At 42.1% G+C, this 18396-nt stretch overlaps 1 protein-coding gene across 7 annotated transcripts in view; it reads right to left on the bottom strand.

Annotated features, from left to right (window-relative positions):
- SLC4A11 (solute carrier family 4 member 11) overlaps positions 1-18396 on the bottom strand; it is a 283124-nt gene that overhangs the window by 129776 nt on the left and 134952 nt on the right. For 4 of the 7 annotated variants that reach the window (XM_082263398.1, XM_082263400.1, XM_082263403.1 and 1 more), the window contains exons 4-5: positions 9697-9743; positions 4257-4488 (exon numbers count right to left, since the gene is read on the bottom strand). In XM_082263398.1, the coding sequence (XP_082119524.1) occupies positions 4257-4488; positions 9697-9743 (279 nt within the window). The remainder of the gene's footprint in view (positions 1-4256; positions 4489-9696; positions 9744-18396) is intronic. The other 3 variants (XM_082263399.1, XM_082263401.1, XM_082263404.1) reach the window with 1 other exon arrangement.

Genomic DNA, 18396 nt, shown 5'->3' with positions numbered 1-18396 from the left:
CAGGGGGAGAGGGGGAACATTCTACTCACCATACCGGAACCAGGCGGGCGCCAACTCCTGACAGAACCCCTCTCCACCGGGGTGGGGGGGCTGTCGACCAATACGGACGCCGTGACTCTGTTGGTCATTGGCGTCCAGGCGAGACGTTTAACTCGCAGGGTCAGTCCCCGTCCAGTGGGACTATGTCGCGGCCGACCCAGCGCGGAGCTATGGCCTGCACGCGCTCGTAGGCTGAACTGGGGTGACCACTGGATCTCAACATCCAGCCCGTCGCCCAGTTCCAGCTTTCTTGCTTGAAGATCTCACAGGAACACTGGAGAAAAAAGCTGTCTAAAAAAAATCTAAGAAAAAAATCCTGCCAGGACCGAAGATCCTAGCAAGGCATCTAGGTCCTTACTCCTAACTAGACAAAAAAAAACTGATTTGCTGTAGCAGGAAGTGAGAGGATATACCCTCTGGGACTGCCCCTAGGGTGTGGCCAGAACGTTTTCTCTTTTTCTCTCCTGTCTAGTCCTACTCCTGTAGAGGGCAGTATAACCCGAGTTGTTATTAATCAACGAGGACTACGTCTGTCAATGAGCGACAGAGAAATATATATATATATATATATATATATATATATATATATATATATATATATATATATATATATATATATATATATATATATATATATACACACACACACACACACACACACACACACACTATATATTATATATACACACACACCCACACATATATAAATATCTCTATCTATATTTTATTTTTTTAAGCAGAGTCCCTAGAGAATAAAGTGGTGGGTGTTTTATGTCACACAGTATCTGGGCAGCAATTTTTCAAATGCTATTTTTTGGGAAAAAATATACACTTTAAACCCTTCACGCCCAAGGGTAAAAAAAAATAAAAATCATTAATGCCCAAGTCCAATTTTGCAACTTTGGCATGTGTTAGTAAAATCATACACAACTTTGTGCATCCAGGTGGATTATACCTTGTTTTTTTTAAGGACTAATTGGGCTTTCATTTGTTGGTAAATGGTAATGGCCATTTCCTGATTTTTGTTTTTTTTTTTTTTTTTTTTTTATTGTAAAAAAAAAAAAAAAAAAAAAACGCTGGCCAAAATAGTAAAAAAAAATATTTTTTAAAAAAAGCGTAGCTGTTTTTTTCTTGCTACTACCATAACCTCTCACCAAGGAACAGCCAAAACAAATTCTCCTGCTTTGGACGATTACAGCGATACCACGTGTGTATGTTATGTAACCGCAGTACAGCAAAGTTGTTGTATGTACCTGTTGAGAGGCTAAGCCGCATGCTGGTCCAGGAATGTGGGCGGATCCTGACTTGATTGTTGCAATTTTTCCTGAGACTGGACAGACTCTGATGTCAGCAGACAGCGGGCTTCAGTAGATCCGCTGTCTGCTAAAAACAGGTCACAGGAGTGCGTGAGCCACAGGAGAAGTAAAAGCTTTGGCTGTACTTCTTAATGGATTTTAATGCAAAAAACGCACATTATATAACACAATTTTTTGCAAATTATGTTATGCCGAGTAAATAGATACCCAACATTTCACGCTTTAAAATTGCACATGTTCGTGAAATGGCGTCAAACTACGGTACTTAACCACTTGCCGACCGCCGCACGACTATCTACGTCGGCGGTCAGCCCCTCACAGGCAAACTAACGTAGGGCTACGTTGCTTGCTTGTGAGGGTCTAGGGAGCGAGCGCGCGCTCCCGCGTGGTCACGGACCCCCCCCGCGCGTGTGACCAGCGGACCCGATGTCCGCCGGCCACTCGGCGATCAGCGGGGGAGAGGGAGAATGTCAGGCAGCTTGTGTAAACAAGCTGCCTGTCATTCTCCTCGCTGTAAAGACACTGATCACATGGATCTACTATGTAGATCCGTTGATCAGTGTCCTTACAGCTCAAGCCACAGCCAATCACAGTAGAAAGCACGCCCCTAGGGACACACAGCCCCTCCCTCCCAAATAAAGTTAACCCCTTCACTACCAGTGTATTTTTACAGTAACAGTGCATATATATAGCACTGATTACTGTAGAAATGTCACTGGTAACCCCAAAAGTGTCAAAAATGTCAGTCAAGGGTCCGATCTGTCCGCCGCAATGTCGCAGTACCGCAAAAAAAAAAAAAAAAAATCGCAGATCGCCGCCATTACGCGTTAAAAAAAAAAAACAACAAAAATGACAAAAATCTTTCCCTTTGTTAGATAACTTTTGCGCAAACCAATCAAAATACGCTTTTTGCGATTTTTTTTACCAAACATAGGTAGCATAAAACAAATTGGCCGAAAATGTTAAAAAATTTTGATTTTTACATTTTTTTTGGGGGGAATTTCATATAAAAAAATGTGAAAAATATTGCTATTTTTGCAAAATTGACGCTCTTTTTTTGTTTATAGCGCGTGATCAAAAAATCGCACAGGTGATCAAATACCACCAAAAGAAAGCTCTGTTTGTGGGAAAAAAAGGACGTCAAATTCGTTTAGGTACAGCATCGCACGACCGCACAATTGTCCGTTAAAGTCACGCAGTGCCGAATCGCAAAATACCCCCTGGTCGGAATGGGGGTAAAATCTTCCGGGGCTTAAGTGGTTCAAAATCTCCATAGGCGACGCTGTAAAAAATTTTCAGGGTTACTCGTTTAGAGTTACAGAGGAGGTATAGTGGTAGAACTATTGTTCTCGCTGTATCGTTTGCGGCGATACCTTACATGTGTGGTGCGAGCACAATTATATATGCGGGCAGGACCTCTCTGAGGCTTCGACAGCCTGTGAGTCTGAGCATTGAGCAGAGCTGGGATGTAAGATGGTGGAAGAGCTTACAGCATTGTCAGCTTGAGGTACAACCAAGGATCATTGACGGTTAGGTACACTCTGGTACCCCCGTCCTCCTAGGATAGGATGCCCTGTCGGTGTGTCGTTACCTGCCTGAAGCCAATTCTATACTACAGATAGGCTATAGTCATTGGAGTCCTCATCTGGCAATATAACCCCCCCCCAAAAAAACACTATTCCTTCCGATCTGGTTAAGGGAGGAGGAAGCTGAAATTGAACAAATGAAGTGTTGCCACTAGTGTTGATTATTGGACCTTCCGGATACTTGGGACAGAGCTGTATATACCCTCGCCACCTGGCTTTAATGGGTTATCACCCTCTATAATATAGAAAGCGACCCCCCGATATCACTTAGGGTGTTGGATATTTATCCATATACGAGAACAAATAGGAACATTGAATGTCGTTATACGACTCTTGAACCATTGATGTGCCTTGTATTCTGCGTCCTGCCATAATCTACTTATCTCCTGAGTCATTGAAAAGGAAATACCGGTCTGTCGTGGTCTCTCTGGCCCTGAGGAAGCCATGAGCGAAACGTGTCGGCTTGCTGGTGACCTACATTGACCGTCCTCCATCTGAGACCCACCTTTCATCCTATACAGGCTTTGGTTTACCCCTTATGGGATGTATTTCAACCTTAATGACTCTGATCAAACCGATTTTATAAATCCCTCGTTATGTGTTAGTTGTATGTCAGTTTGTAAACTCAATAAAATGTTAATAAATTTTTATATATTGGTTTTGGTGTGATCCTTCTCCTCCCATTGGCCCGCAAAGCACCACTTTTTTCTGTCTGTTCTATTTTTGTATACAATTAGGGGTGAAGGCCTCATTACACGGAAACCTTTTTGTTCCTAAGCTTACATCCCTGTATTCACCTGCCTGAACAAAGCCAAGAAAATACTGATCTTGCCAACTTAATCTCACCAGTTCAGGTGTAGTCCTCCTAATCCGTATGTCACTCAGTTGGTAACTGACATGGAACAGATGTGTGGCCAGTAAAGTCCTGGAGCTCCAGGTCTGTGACTCCCTAGCAGAGCAAGAATAAAGAGGACAGCCCTGGAGAATGCACCTACAGACAAGTCAGTGACAGCAATTCCCTCTGTACATCAACAAGGAACATGCATGTGGATGGGGTTACTCCCAGCAAGTGCACAATACAAAAATCCCCTCTATTTAGCTCTGCTGGCCAGCTAATAGGGGCCCAATTAAAAACCACCAATAATCATTTTTGCAAAACAGAAACCGAATAGGTTTGCAAACATAAGTGAAGACCACCTATCATAGGCTGAGGTTTCCTGGACATTATGAAATAATGGCATGTGTGGCAGGCTACCACAATATAGAGATTGGAGCAGACCAAGTACAACACAATATAGAGATAATAATTGCTCACCGTTGCCTTCTCTTGGGGCCTCAGCGTCTGTGAATAAAGTGCTCATGATTTTATCAAAGTTACAGGTTGGCTCTGCGTTCTCCGGGTCTTCCACAAAGTGCTTGAGCATCTCCCGCAGGACGTCGTCCAGAGAGGTTGCCGTTTCATCCAAGATAATGCTGGCTTTGGCAAGGAAACCGTCCAGGTCCCGGTGGGCTCTCACCTCCTCCTCAAAGTTCTTTAATTTTAGATACTAAATAGAGAGAGAAAACAAGATTAGTTTCTGTATTGGCTGCATGCTATTACCTGTAGCCAGACAATGGTGTGTGTCATACATACAAACACTTTTGTGAGATACTGTAAATACTTGTGATTGTTACTAGATGCCTCTTCCCGTGGATTGACCATTTAAATTGCAGTGATAATTTAAAAATGTAGCTGTCACAAACAAACAAAAACATCCTACGAGCAGGGCCCTCTGATTCCTACTGTATTAAAGTGTACTGTATTTGTACTGTCTACCCTCAAGTTGTAAAGCGCTGCGTAAACTGTTGGCGCTATATAAACACTATATAATAATAATAATAATCCTAAAAAGGCACTGCGGGGGGGGGGGGGTGTTAAGATCACTTGAGGACATCGGTCTGTTTCTGTGAAAAAACACAAAAATATGAAATTAAACCCTGCTGGGTGACAATGACAAGTGACCACAGAGACAAAACCTATAACTAAGGGGACGTGACCTCAAACTGGAGAGAAGTGTAAAACGAATCTAAGAAATTTTACTGAAAGGGTAGCAGATTATTGGAATAAACTACCACCAGAGGTAGTGAGACAGTCAACAGTACAGTGCCTTGCGAAAGTATTCGGCCCCCTTGAACTTTGCGACCTTTTGCCACATTTCAGGCTTCAAACAAAGATATAAAACTATTTTTTTTGTGAAGAATCAACAAGTGGGACACAATCATGAAGTGGAACAAAATTTATTGGATATTTCAAACTTTGTTAACAAATAAAAAACTAAAAAATTGGGCGTGTAAAATTATTCAGCTTCTTTACTTTCAGTGCAGCAAACTCTCTCCAGAAGTTCAGTGAGGATCTCTGAATGATCCAATGTTGACCTAAATGACTAATGATGATAAATAGAATCCACCTGTGTGTAATCAAGTCTCCGTATAAATGCACCTGCACTGTGATAGTCTCAGAGGTCCGTTTAAAGCGCAGAGAGCATCATGAAGAACAAGGAACACACCAGGCAGGTCTGAGATACTGTTGTGGAGAAGTTTAAAGCCGGATTTGGATACAAAAAGATTTCCCAAGCTTTAAACATCCCAAGGAGCACTGTGCAAGCGATAATATTGAAATGGAAGGAGTATCAGACCACTGAAAATCTACAAAGACCTGGCCGTCCCTCTAAACTTTCAGCTCATACAAGGAGAAGACTGATCAGAGATGCAGCCAAGAGGCCCATGATCACTCTGGATGAACTGCAGAGATCTACAGCTGAGGTGGGAGACTCTGTCCATAGGACAACAATCAGTCGTATACTGCACAAATCTGGCCTTTATGGAAGAGTGGCAAGAAGAAAGCCATTTCTTAAAGATATCCATAAAAAGTGTCATTTAAAGTTTGCCACAAGCCACCTGGGAGACACATCAAACATGTGGTAGAAGGTGCTCTGGTCAGATAAAACCAAAATCAAAATTTTTGGAAACAATGCAAAACGTTATGTTTGGTGTAAAAGAAACACAGCTCATCACCCTGAACACACCATCCCCACTGTCAAACACGGTGGTGGCAGCATCATGGTTTGGGCCTGCTTTTCTTCAGCAGGGACAGGGAAGATGGTTAAAATTGATGGGAAGATGGATGGAGCCAAATACAGGACCATTCTGGAAGAAAACCGGATGGAGTCTGCAAAAGACCTGAGACTGGGACAGAGATTTGTCTTCCAAAAAGACAATGATCCAAAACAAAGCAAAATCTACAATGGAATGGTTCACAAATAAACATATCCAGGTGTTAGAATGGCCAAGTCAAAGTCCAGACCTGAATCCAATCGAGAATCTGTGGAAAGAACTGAAAACTGCTGTTCACAAACGCTCTCCATCCAACCTCACTGAGCTCGAGCTGTTTTGCAAGGGGGAATGGGCAAAAATTTCAGTATCTCGATGTGCAAAACTGATAGACATACCCCAAGCGACTTACAGCTGTAATCGCAGCAAAAGGTGGCGCTACAAAGTATTAACTTAAGGGGGGCTGAATAATTTTGCACCCCAATTTTTCAGTTTTTTGTTTAAAAAGTTTGAAATATCCAATAAATTTAGTTCCACTTCATGATTGTGTCCCACTTGTTGATTCTTCACAAAAAACTACAGTTTTATATCTTTGTTTGAATCCTGAAATGTGGCAAAAGGTCGCAGTTTTTCAAGGGGGACGAATACTTTCGCAAGGCACTGTAAATGGCTTCAAACATGCTTGGGATAAACATTGATCTATAGTCCGATAACAAAAGGTAACAGAATAAAAACAAAAAAATAAATAAAAAAGGGGCAGACTCGATGGACTTGGTCTTTTTCGGCCGTCACTTTTCTATGTTTAAATCCCACCACCTAAGGGACAAAGATGAAACAGTCGGACTGAACAAATCTCAAAGGATTTATCAAAAAAAAAAAAAAGGAATGGGAGAGCCCATCCAAATAATTTGCATCCAAGCAAACAGGCCACTATACTGCATAGTTGTTGGTATGAAATGTGTATGATAAAAAGCATTCTGTAGGGAGAGGGGAACATGGAGTTGCTCTAGGATGAGATTACATACAGCCTGTTCATTCTGGGTTTATCTTTACCACAGAGAACAGAAAGTGAGGCAAACTCTCCAAAAGCAATATGGGCAGAAATAAAATGCTTTTATTTTTTCGTGAAATAGGGCGGGAAGACTGGAACTTATTACAGATTTTTACTTACTTCCTCCTGCTTGCTGAAACCACTGTCACAGATAGGTGAAGAGAAATTGTTTTAAATGGGAACCCACATAGAGGAAAACACATTAGAGATGTTTTAATCATTCGCCACTATCTAAAACTAAACTAATAGGTTTTGATTGAACCAAAACTTTGAGGCAGGGTTTTTCAACGAGACAAACCACTGAAATAACTTTTAGAACTCAGGGAAACCCGATTAAATGATTATTATATCTACAGATCACATGAGGTGACTGAACTGTAGATTGTGAATACATAAATAAAAATAATGAATGTGATGTACTTAAAACAATGATTATGATCACAAAAGAAATGTAAATCATAAAAATGTTACTGCTCCCTCACATTGCTGGTCAGCAGAGAAGGTCCCCATTACACTGGTGGTCAGTGGAGAAGAATGCCCCTTACGTTGGCGATCATTGGGGAGACTGCTCCTTACATTGGTAGTCAGTGTAGTGCCCCTACCCTGGTGGTTAGTCAAGAGTTAGGTCACATTGGTGATTAATTGAAAAAGGCCCCCCCTTAGACTGGTCAGTAGAAAGGTCCTCATTACACTAGTGATCAGTGAGAAGACTATCCCTTTACCTTGGTGATCAGTGAGACTATCCCTTTACGTTGGTGATCAGTGAGACTATCCCTTTACCTTGGTGATCAGTGAGACTATCCCTTTACCTTGGTGATCAGTGAGACTATCCCTTTACGTTGGCGATCAGTGAGACTATCCCTTTACGTTGGCGATCAGTGAGACTATCCCTTTACGTTGGCGATCAGTGAGACTATCCCTTTACGTTGGCGATCAGTGAGACTATCCCTTTACGTTGGCGATCAGTGAGACTATCCCTTTACGTTGGCGATCAGTGAGACTATCCCTTTACGTTGGCGATCAGTGAGACTATCCCTTTACGTTGGCGATCAGTGAGACTATCCCTTTACGTTGGCGATCAGTGAGACTATCCCTTTACGTTGGCGATCAGTGAGACTATACCTTTACGTTGGCGATCAGTGAGACTATACCTTTACGTTGGCGATCAGTGAGACTATCCCTTTACGTTGGCGATCAGTGAGAAGACTATCCCTTTATGTTGGCGATCAGTGAGAAGACTATCCCTTTATGTTGGCGATCAGTGAGAAGAATATCCCTTTACATTGGCGATCAGTGAGACTATCCCTTTACATTGGCGATCAGTGAGAAGACTATCCCTTTACGTGGGTGATCAGTGAGAAGACTATCCCTTTACGTTGGTGATCAGTGAGAAGACTATCCCTTTATGTTGGTGATCAGTGAGAAGAATAGCCCTTTATGTTGGTGATCAGTGAGAAGAATAGCCCTTTATGTTGGTGATCAGTGAGAAGAATGTCTTTTATGTTGGTGATCAGTGAGAAGAATGCCCCTTACCAGTACTTGATCAGTTAAGAGCTAGGATACATTTGCGAGTTGTGGAGAAAACATCCCTTAGATTGGTGGTCAGTTTCCTATTACACTAGTGGCCGGTGGAGAAGGACCTCCATTACACTGGGGATTAGTGGTAAGAATGTCTGTTACAAGCGGTCCCCGGGTTACAAACATCCGACTTACAATCGACTCCTACTTACAAACGGAGGGAGACAACAGGAAGTGAGGAGAAATCTACCCCTAGGAAGGGAAATTCACTCCCGTAAGAGTTCTCATGGGAAAAAGGTGGCTCCACTGAAGCTTTATCACCAATCCTTGTTTCCGTAACCCAAAATTTTCAAAATTGAATTATCATAGGGACAGAAAGTGAAGTCAAATCTTCTGAACAGGGGTACAGACAGCAAAACCAACATTACGGGGGTGGTAACCCTTACCTATGCTATGCAAAAAAAAATTAAAAAGGATTCTTTTGGCTGGGAGTACACTTAAAAAACGTACCTGTTCCAACTTAAGAACAAACCTACAGTCCCTTTCTTGTTTGTAACCCGGGGGCCGCTTGTACATTGGTGGACTATGGGAAGAGAAACTACCTCCCTTACAGATAGCTCAAACGATCATTGTCACTAGTTACTTAACCAAAAGTGTAAATTGCTTCATACTCAAAGACCCCCTAGCAGCGCCTGGAGTAATTCTAGTTGAGTAATAAAGTTTAGGGGGTCTCTGACATGTTTTTAGAAGGTTACAATCACACCTCTATGGAGCACGGTGTATTCAAAATCCACACCTACCATTGGCATGAATAGTACATTCCCTCACACTTGGACCACACTACCCAAAAATAAGTGTGACTATAGCCTTGAAAACATATAGGAAAAAATACTACACGGCCTGATACAAAAAGATGACGAGGGATTTAAACCATGGGATCCAATCAATTTGAACTGGTCTGTCCCTTGCCATTCCACCTAGTTTTCTTGCTTTATGGATAAAACCAATGACAACCGTTTTTCCTTACCATGGACACCTGTACTTTATACAGAAAATAAATACCTTCAGTCAACATGAAAGGAAGGGCAGTACTCACCTTTCGTGATGTGTGCAGTAATACGCAGCCGGCGCTCTCATTTTCTGGTGAAAGAAAATTAAAATTCATTAGAAGATGTGCAGTTCTATTAACATGACTTATTGGAGAAGATTATACAATATCTGTCACCTTGTTACGTATCCAGAAGGGAAAAAATGACATTTCCATGAATATCTATTAAAATATATATATTTTTTTACCTAGTCTACAGTTTTGTGAAGGGATTCTAATGAAAAAGCCCTTTTCAATCACGATTAGACATAAAAAGGCAATATGAACAAGATTGAGAGCTCAATAAAAAAATAAATAAAAGAAAATGAAAACGGAAAAAATGTTCTACCCAATGCTAGAACAATGTACAAATGTGCAGTACTCCTCCAATCAAAGTAAAAAGCACAGTATTGATTTAAAACGCACCTATCAATAACATTAAGACCTGGATTCTTTCACTTTCTTTTCACTGCCTTAAATGGTGGCAAAAAGCACAAAATAATTTTTTTCCTTGATTTGCATTTTTTTTTATAACCCTGTAATAAATTTACATGTACTTGGCAGGCATGGCTAATGCAAATTGAGAGCAGAAAACAGCGGCATTTAAAGTGAGCTTGAACTGGTCTACATGGTAGCGATATCTATGGCTTTATATGCTCCAATATGGAGACTCCAAAATATAAGAGTCAAAACCACAGGCTACAGACGGGCCTTGCTGAGGCAATGCCCTTCCATGTGCTGCTTACTTCAAAAAGCTAGTTATATATTGGGGCAGTTGCCATCTTTGTATAGCTTGTATGCTGGATTCGGCATGGGGGACACATTGGACGCCTTCAGCTGCCATTATGCTCTCGCTGGGCTTCTAACGTGTCACTGTGCCTTCAATAGGAAATGGGCTTGTTACCCCTGATGACGTCAGACTGATGCCGAAACACGTTGGGCGAGACCCCCTGGGACATCATTTCATTTCCGGTCTTTGGAGAGCAAGTGGAGCAAAAATTAACGCTTTGTTTCCATTTGCATGCTCATACATGGACGTTGATGGAAGTGTTTTTTTATTTATCACTTTTGGGTGTATTCATTTGCACGGAGAACGTTACTTGGTGGTTTTCTATGAAATTTTAAATTTTGCACAACCATTTATTGTTCATATTACTTGCATTCATAAGAGCCCAGTCTAGTTTTTAATTATTTTTCTAATTCCAGCAGGAATACCGTCCCTTAAATGTATCCACGGCTATACATGCTCCAATTTGGAGACTCTCAAATGTAAGAGTTAAGATCGCACTTTACAGCCTTGACAAGGCATTGTGGCTTCCATACACATTTGCAACTAAAACATCTCTTTTTAACGTAAATTGTTAGACAATGCCATTTTGTTTTTTTCAGGTTAGCTAGTTAAGTGTGCTGGAAAATTGTATTGTATGACCCAATAAGTCCTCCAATCAATCGTCGTATCCCCGTAGAGTCCCCTGAATCCCAAGCCCAGGCCGTACATAGGACCTTGACCTCTGTTCAAGTCTCCATTAAAGCCAAACTCTTCTTATTCTGTCAAGTACCGGAGTCGCTAAAAAGTTCTGTGATTTCACAGCTGAACAAGGCATGGGGTTTAACAGGGTGGTGGGGCTTTAACTCTTGGCAACTTGGGCAGACATTGAGGTTTCATGTGCAGTCTACTCTAACAAATGTACCTGCAGATACCACAAGGTGTCTACTCTTCAGCACTAATAGGTTGTCTTGCAAGCATGTTCCAGTTCTAGTTTAACTTAAGGGGTCATACACATGGGTATACAATACACTGCACTGAGATTCGTCATTTATACGGATTTGAAGGCAGCAGTATTGATCACTACTGGATCCACACACACACTTCAGCATTTGGCTGCATAAACTGAAACCCTAGAAGCTCTAAGAAAACAGGGAGCCCCTAGCAACCTCTGGAGCAGGGTTGTCAATTTTTGTTTAATTGGGGGCCGCATCAGCATTGTGGTTGCCCTCAAAGCGCCAGTTGTAAGACTAGATATCCAGAGCCTCCCACATCCCCCCCCCCCCCTTAATATCAAATGCCAAACCCCCATCCTCCCATACTTTATAGTGCACCTCCCTTACCTTGTGCTGCTGCCAGGAAGAAGATGGGGCAGAGCAGGGAAGTAGAAAGTGCAGGGTCTGGAGGATGACCAGAGGAGAGCTGGGGGAGGAGTTCTGTCCTCCTCTCTGCTAACCACTACTAAGACAAGGTGGGGGTGGAGATGAGGGGGGCTGGCGTAGCTTCAGGAGAGGCGTGAGGTCCACATTTGGCCTGCAGGCCTTGTGTTTAACACATGTGCTCTGGCAGAACCTTAGGGTTTGAGGAATGGCTGCATTAGAGTGGCTCAACCATAATTTAAGAACTTGGGGACCTTCCTTTCACCCTCAATATACACATAAGTCATTTTACTTCGACAAAAGCACTGAAAACCAGTACATACCTGGTAATCCCACCGGTCCACTACTTTATTACCCCCCCCCTCCAAAGCCTGTACATACCTGGTGATCCCACCGGTCCACTACTTTATTACCCCCTTCCAAAACCAGTACATACCTGGTACTTTACTACCCCTTTCCTGTTGCTTTCTTACCATGATAAACACAGTAACAGATCCAGCCCTAGCATGGTCAGTTTGCATCTTGCCCAACTTGGGAGTTTCAGGGCACTGTGCCGATGCACGGCATGCCTGCAAGTCCTGTAGTCCAAGTTGATGTGGGCCTGTACTTTGCCATATGCTATAGGCAGTAAATTTCCAGGAATGTAAATTATCCTGGAGACCGACTGCTGTAACCATAAAATTGATCCCTCAATCTGACATTGACAGAAGATGTTGATCATCTCTAGGAGTCTTTGTCCCCAAAGCCAAGGGATAAAGCTCAGATTTGTGGTCTGCCTGGTAAAAAAAAAATATATATATATATATATATATATATATATATAGTGTGTTTTTCTGTTTGTACTAGGATGTGCCCATCACTTGGGCATCACACACTTCATTTCCAGCTGTCTTTTTTTTTTTTAAACAAAAATTCATGGAGTTCTCCCTTAAATACACCATGTATAAACTAATGTAAATATAATGTCAAATCTCAATGCATTCCAGAAACATCTGCCGGCTCCAAGAGGCATATAGAGAATACAAAGCTGAGAAAACATTTCCTCCCGTATAAAAAGGAAAAAAAAAAACTTTTACAAGCCCCAGGAGTGTGACGATACATAAAGGTCCTGCGGAGACGCGGTGTGACCTGACGGGGCCTAAGGCATCTGCTGCACCGCAGGCTGTTTTGCATTGTGTGCAATGTTCATCGCACTGGAGTCACAGGTGGGGAACCCTGCCAGAACCACAACGGAAAAGGATCTGTGATCGCTGAGTAGATAAGGGCGCTCACACATGAAGTACAGCACAAAACTTGGCACACAAACCTGACACAGGTGCTACGACTCACACACGTGGATACGGGTTATAAATATCAGATTAACTCAAGACAACGTTTTTGGGACCATTCAAACTATTGTGTTGCTGTATCATGCATTACCCAACATGACCAATTATTCATTCTGTGTGATGCCTTGCAAAGCCATTGTGATAGGCACCCCAACGTACTATATAGTAACAACCATTGCACTAAGTGCACCATATACGCCACAGCGGACCAGATCAATCTCAACAGGTCCCGAAGCTCATTCCCCGACTTTCCAGCTTCTCTTTACAACCTTTTGTTAACCAATTCCCACCCAGACCAACTGACATTTTGCTCCTAAAGATAAAAATTTGTATTTGTTAGAAAATTACTCAGAACCCCGTAACACACACACACACATATATATATATATATATATATATATATATATATATATATATATATATATATATATATATATATATATTAATAATAATAAAAATAAAAAATATGTTTTTTCTTTTTTTTAGCCGATATGCTAGAGAATAAAAAGGTGACTTTTTTTTTTTATATGTCACACAGTATTTGGGAAGCGATTTTTCACTTGTTTGACTTTGTCACACGATGTCCGCTTGTCCGCTTTTCATCCATCTGTTGACGGATGAACAACGGATATCAATGCATTCCTATGGAAAAACAGATGTAAATGGATGATCATTCATTTACATCCGTTTTCATCCGCTTCCGTCAACATCCGTTTTTTTTTTTTTGAATGGATGAAAGCCCTATTTTTCAAAAAAAATGAAAAAAAACTGATGTTGACTGAAAAAAAAAAAAAAAAAAAAACACGACAAAAAAACGTGACTGAACTGATGAAATGAATGGTCCGTATGCGTGAAAGGGGCCTTAAGGCTCGTACACACGTACCGATTGTTGGCCCATTATCGGCTTGTTAGTATGATGCTTCCGACAACCGACTGCGACTTTTCGGCCAAACAGAATCTGATGTGCATGCTATAAAATTTTTGTTGGCCAACAACAGAACGGCCGATTGTTCTTCAGTCAGTACAGATTTCAGCCGACAAAAATGTGATGATCAAGACTGGGCATGCTCAGTGAAGAAAAAACACACAAAAAGTAGACCAGAACATGACATCACTTCTGAAGTTGGTTGTTGTTGGCCGACAAAATTCGTGTGCAGTCTAGAGCACATTTCAACCAACACAACAACACTGGACAAAAGACGGCCGATCGGTCGGCCAACAATCGGTGCGTGTGTACGAGGCTTTAGGGTTCTTTCACACAGGCGGTGCGCCGGACTGACTCAGTTTTGCTCAGCGGGGATAGATCCACCGATCCCTGCTGAGCAGACAGATGACAGGTCCGTCTCCGCTTACTTTGCAGACACAGACCTGTCAGATCCCCGCTCTCCTCTATATAGGGGAGATTGGATGATAACAGACCGCCTGTCCGTTTTCATCCAATCCCATCCGATCCTGCAGACGGATGGAAAATAGGGTTTCCATCCGTCTGGATTTCACGGACAGGATCGGATAGCAGCGGGTGTCAGAGGACATGTCACTGCTGACATCTGCTGCTCCATAAGGCTGCATAGGGCATCCAATCCGGTCTGCCTGAAAAACTGACAGGCGGACCGGAAAGCCCTTGTGAAAGGGGCCTAAGCTTTGACAAAAAAAATAAAAAATCTGGAAGCCGATTGCAACATCTGATGCAGCTGTGCATAGAAACCACTCAAGTTTTAGTAAATCTCCTTCGGTGTGCAAGGAGATGGCTACGATTGTGCTGTCTCTTTGGATAACCCATAGTGGTCTGGGAATGTTTTTTTATGCAATGCATTTTACAAAGAACGTATTTGTATAGTAAAAAAAAATATATGAAGAAAGTGTCAAAACAAGTGTCAAAAAAAAAAAAAAAAAACTTTTAAAACCGCATGACCAGCCACTGTTACAGCAGGTTGGAGTATCTGTTCTGAAAGGACATTTAGGAACATCTTTGTTTACATTGTGCATACCAAGTGCGCTCCCATCGCCTGTGATCATGCTGTCAACAGACAGTGCGGATTAAAAAGGAAAAATCAAAAGAGCTAAATCACAATAATTACAAATAGTAAGCACTGGCTGTGATCAGCAGCCATTTACATTCCCCTAGACAGCTTTGTCTGTATGAGATGGAGGAGGAGTGCTGCTGATCACACCTGACACTTGGAGGAGATTTAATAAAATTCGTGCACACAACCTGGTGTAGCTGTCCATAGTAACCAATCAGCGTCTATGTTTTATTGTCAATGACTAATTTAAACACACTAAAGTTAGAAGCTGATTGTTTGCTATGCACAGATACACCAGATTCTGAGTGCTCCAGTTTTAGTAAATCTTCCCATTTGTAGAACTTCAGCAGCTTTACTGAACAGCTTTGCATTGCTTTACCCTACTTTTGCCATTATATATAGTGCATCCCATAAGTATTCACAGCGCTTCACTTTTTCAACATTTTGTTAAAGTGGAGTTCTGGCCTCAAATACCTTTAACTAAAAATACCCCTATAATACTAATCCATTGCCTATACTTACAAGGTGTACAGTATTGGATTTTAGTCAAAATCTTACTTTTAAAAATGCTGTCTGAGCGCAGCCATCTTGGATGTGGGCATCTGAAGCTGCAGTGTAATCTGCTGTGTCCTTCTTCCTTATTCCATGGAGTGTTCTGGGAGTTCTTCCTGATTCCAGCCTCCTGGGAGTGATGACAAACAGCTCCCAGGATGCAATGCAAAGGAGGAAGTGATGTCGGTGGCCGTGGCCACAGAGGGGGGAGAAGGAGGAAGTACAATCAAAAATGCCCTGAAAATGAGGTAAGGGACCCCCGAAAAGAATTGAAAATGCCCAATTGTTGATCAGCATAGCGAGCACTCGTGAATCACTAAAGTTGCAAAACTCCACTTTAAGTTACAGCCTTTTTCCAAAATTTATTAAATTCATTATTTTCCAGAAAATTCTACAAATACCTCATAATTACAACTTGAGAAGTCTGTGTGAATTGTTTTGCAAAAAAAAAATCCCATGTACATAAGTATTCACAGCCTTGCCATGACGCCCAAAATTGAGCTCAGGTGCATCCTGAATCCACTTATCCCTGAGATGTTTCTACAACTTGATTGGAGACCACCTGGTGGTAAATTCAGTTGATTGGACAGGAGTTGGAAAGGCACACACCTGTCTATACAAGGTACCACAGTTAACAGTGCATGTCAGAGCACAAACCAAGCCATGGAGTCCAAGGAATTGTCTGTAGACCTCTGAGACAGGATTGTATGGAGGCACAGATCTGGGGAAGGGTACAGAAAAATCTCTGCAGCATTGAAGGTCCCAATAAGTACAGTGGCCTCCATCATCCGTAAATGGAAGAAGTTTGGAACCACCAGGACTCTTCCTAGAGCGGGCTGTCCAGCCAAACTGAGCGATCAGGGGGAAGGGCCTTAGGGAGGTGACCAAGAACTCGATGGTCACTCTGACAGAGCTCTAGTGTTTCTCTGTGGAGAGAGGAGAACCTTCCAGAAGAACAACCATCTCTGGAGCACTCCACCAATCAGGCCTGTATAGTAGAGTGGTCAGACGGAAGCTACTCGTCAGTAAAAAAAGGCACATGACAGTCCATCTGGAGTTTACCAAAAAGGCACCTGAAGGACTTTCAGACCATGAGAAATAAAATTCTATGGTTTGATGAAACAAAGCTTGAACGCTTTCGCCTGAATGATAAGCGTCATGTCTGGAGGAAACCAGGCACCGCTTATCACCTTGCCAATACCATCCCTACAGTGAAACATGGTGGTGGCAGCATCATGCTGTGGGGATGTTTTTTAGCAACAGGAACTTTGAGACTAGTCAGGATTGAGGGAAAGATGAATGCAGCAATGTACAGAGACATCCTTGATGAAAGTCTGCTCCAGAGCGCTCTGGAACTCAGACTGGGGCGAAAGCAAATGTTCCAACAGGACAACAACCCGAAGCACACAGTCAAGATAACAAAAGGAGTGGCTACGGGACAACTCTGATGTCCTTGAGTGGCCCAGCCAGAGCCCAGACATAAACCCAATTGAACATCTCTGGAGAGATCTGAAAATGGCTGTGCACCGACGCTCCCCATCCAACCCGAGGGAGATTGAGAGGTCCTGCAAAGAAGAGTGGGAGAAAATGCCCAGAAATAGGTGTGCCAAGCTTGTAGCATCATACTCAAAAAGACTTGAGGCTGTAATTGGTGCCAAAAGGAGCTTCAACAAAGTATTGAGCAAAGGCTGTGATACTTATGTACATATTTTGATTTTTAATAAAATTTTCAAACAAACATCTTTCACGTTGTCATTATGGGGTATTGCTTGTAGAATTTTAAGGAAAATAATGAATTTAATCCATTTTGGAATAAGGCTGTAACATACAAAAATGTGAAAAAAAGTGAAATGCTGCGATTACTTTCTGGATGCACTGTAGTTAAAAAAAGTGATTACTAAATATCACTCAAAGAAAGCACTATGTCTAAAAAAAAAATGATATATTGATTTGGGCACAGCGTTTCATGACCCAGCAAATTTTTATTCAAAGTATCACAGCACTATAATCTGAAAAATGACCAGGACAGGAAGGAGTGTGCACATGCTGGCAAGGGAATGGCTAAAATATATTTATAAACCTAACTTTTGTTTTATCATTCTTGATAGATTAGGGAGTGGTTATTTCCCCAGGAAATATTTCAATTCAGAGGAAATCTCTTCTAGATAGTGGTCACCGAAACACGTGTCCAAGACCTCCTACCACAATTCTGATTTCCTGACACTTTCTCTCCCGATAATAAGGACTCCCGAGTCATCAGGACAAATTGAGACGGGGAAACTTCAGAGCAAGCAGTAGTAAACTCAGAAATATATTTTTTCTTAAAAGGGCCCCCTGCACTAGCACATTATGACAGACTGGCCTCTCAAACCAAGCTCTCCAGCGGTGCGCCATCATTCCTGCCAGCGGCTTCCATCTTTACCCAGTTTTTCTTCCAGGTATGTGTGCCGCGGCAGCTTTTATGTGCATGGGAGTGACGAATACGGCGTTCTTTATTCAAGGGAACACTCTGTATGCCCTGAGTGCAGGAGACTCACTGCTCATGCGTCTGTGGCCTCAACAACTATCGCTGGTGTGAATATCCCCTTAACCACTTAAGCCCCGGAAGATTTTACCCCCTTCCTGACCAGGGCCTTTTTTGCGATTCGGCACTGCGTGAC

Source organism: Pelophylax lessonae, assembly GCF_965119305.1.
Source record: "Pelophylax lessonae genome assembly, chromosome: 1".
Lineage (NCBI taxonomy): Eukaryota > Metazoa > Chordata > Amphibia > Anura > Ranidae > Pelophylax > Pelophylax lessonae.
Note: the sequence above shows the minus strand (reverse complement) of the source record. Positions and strands in the feature narration are given on the sequence as shown.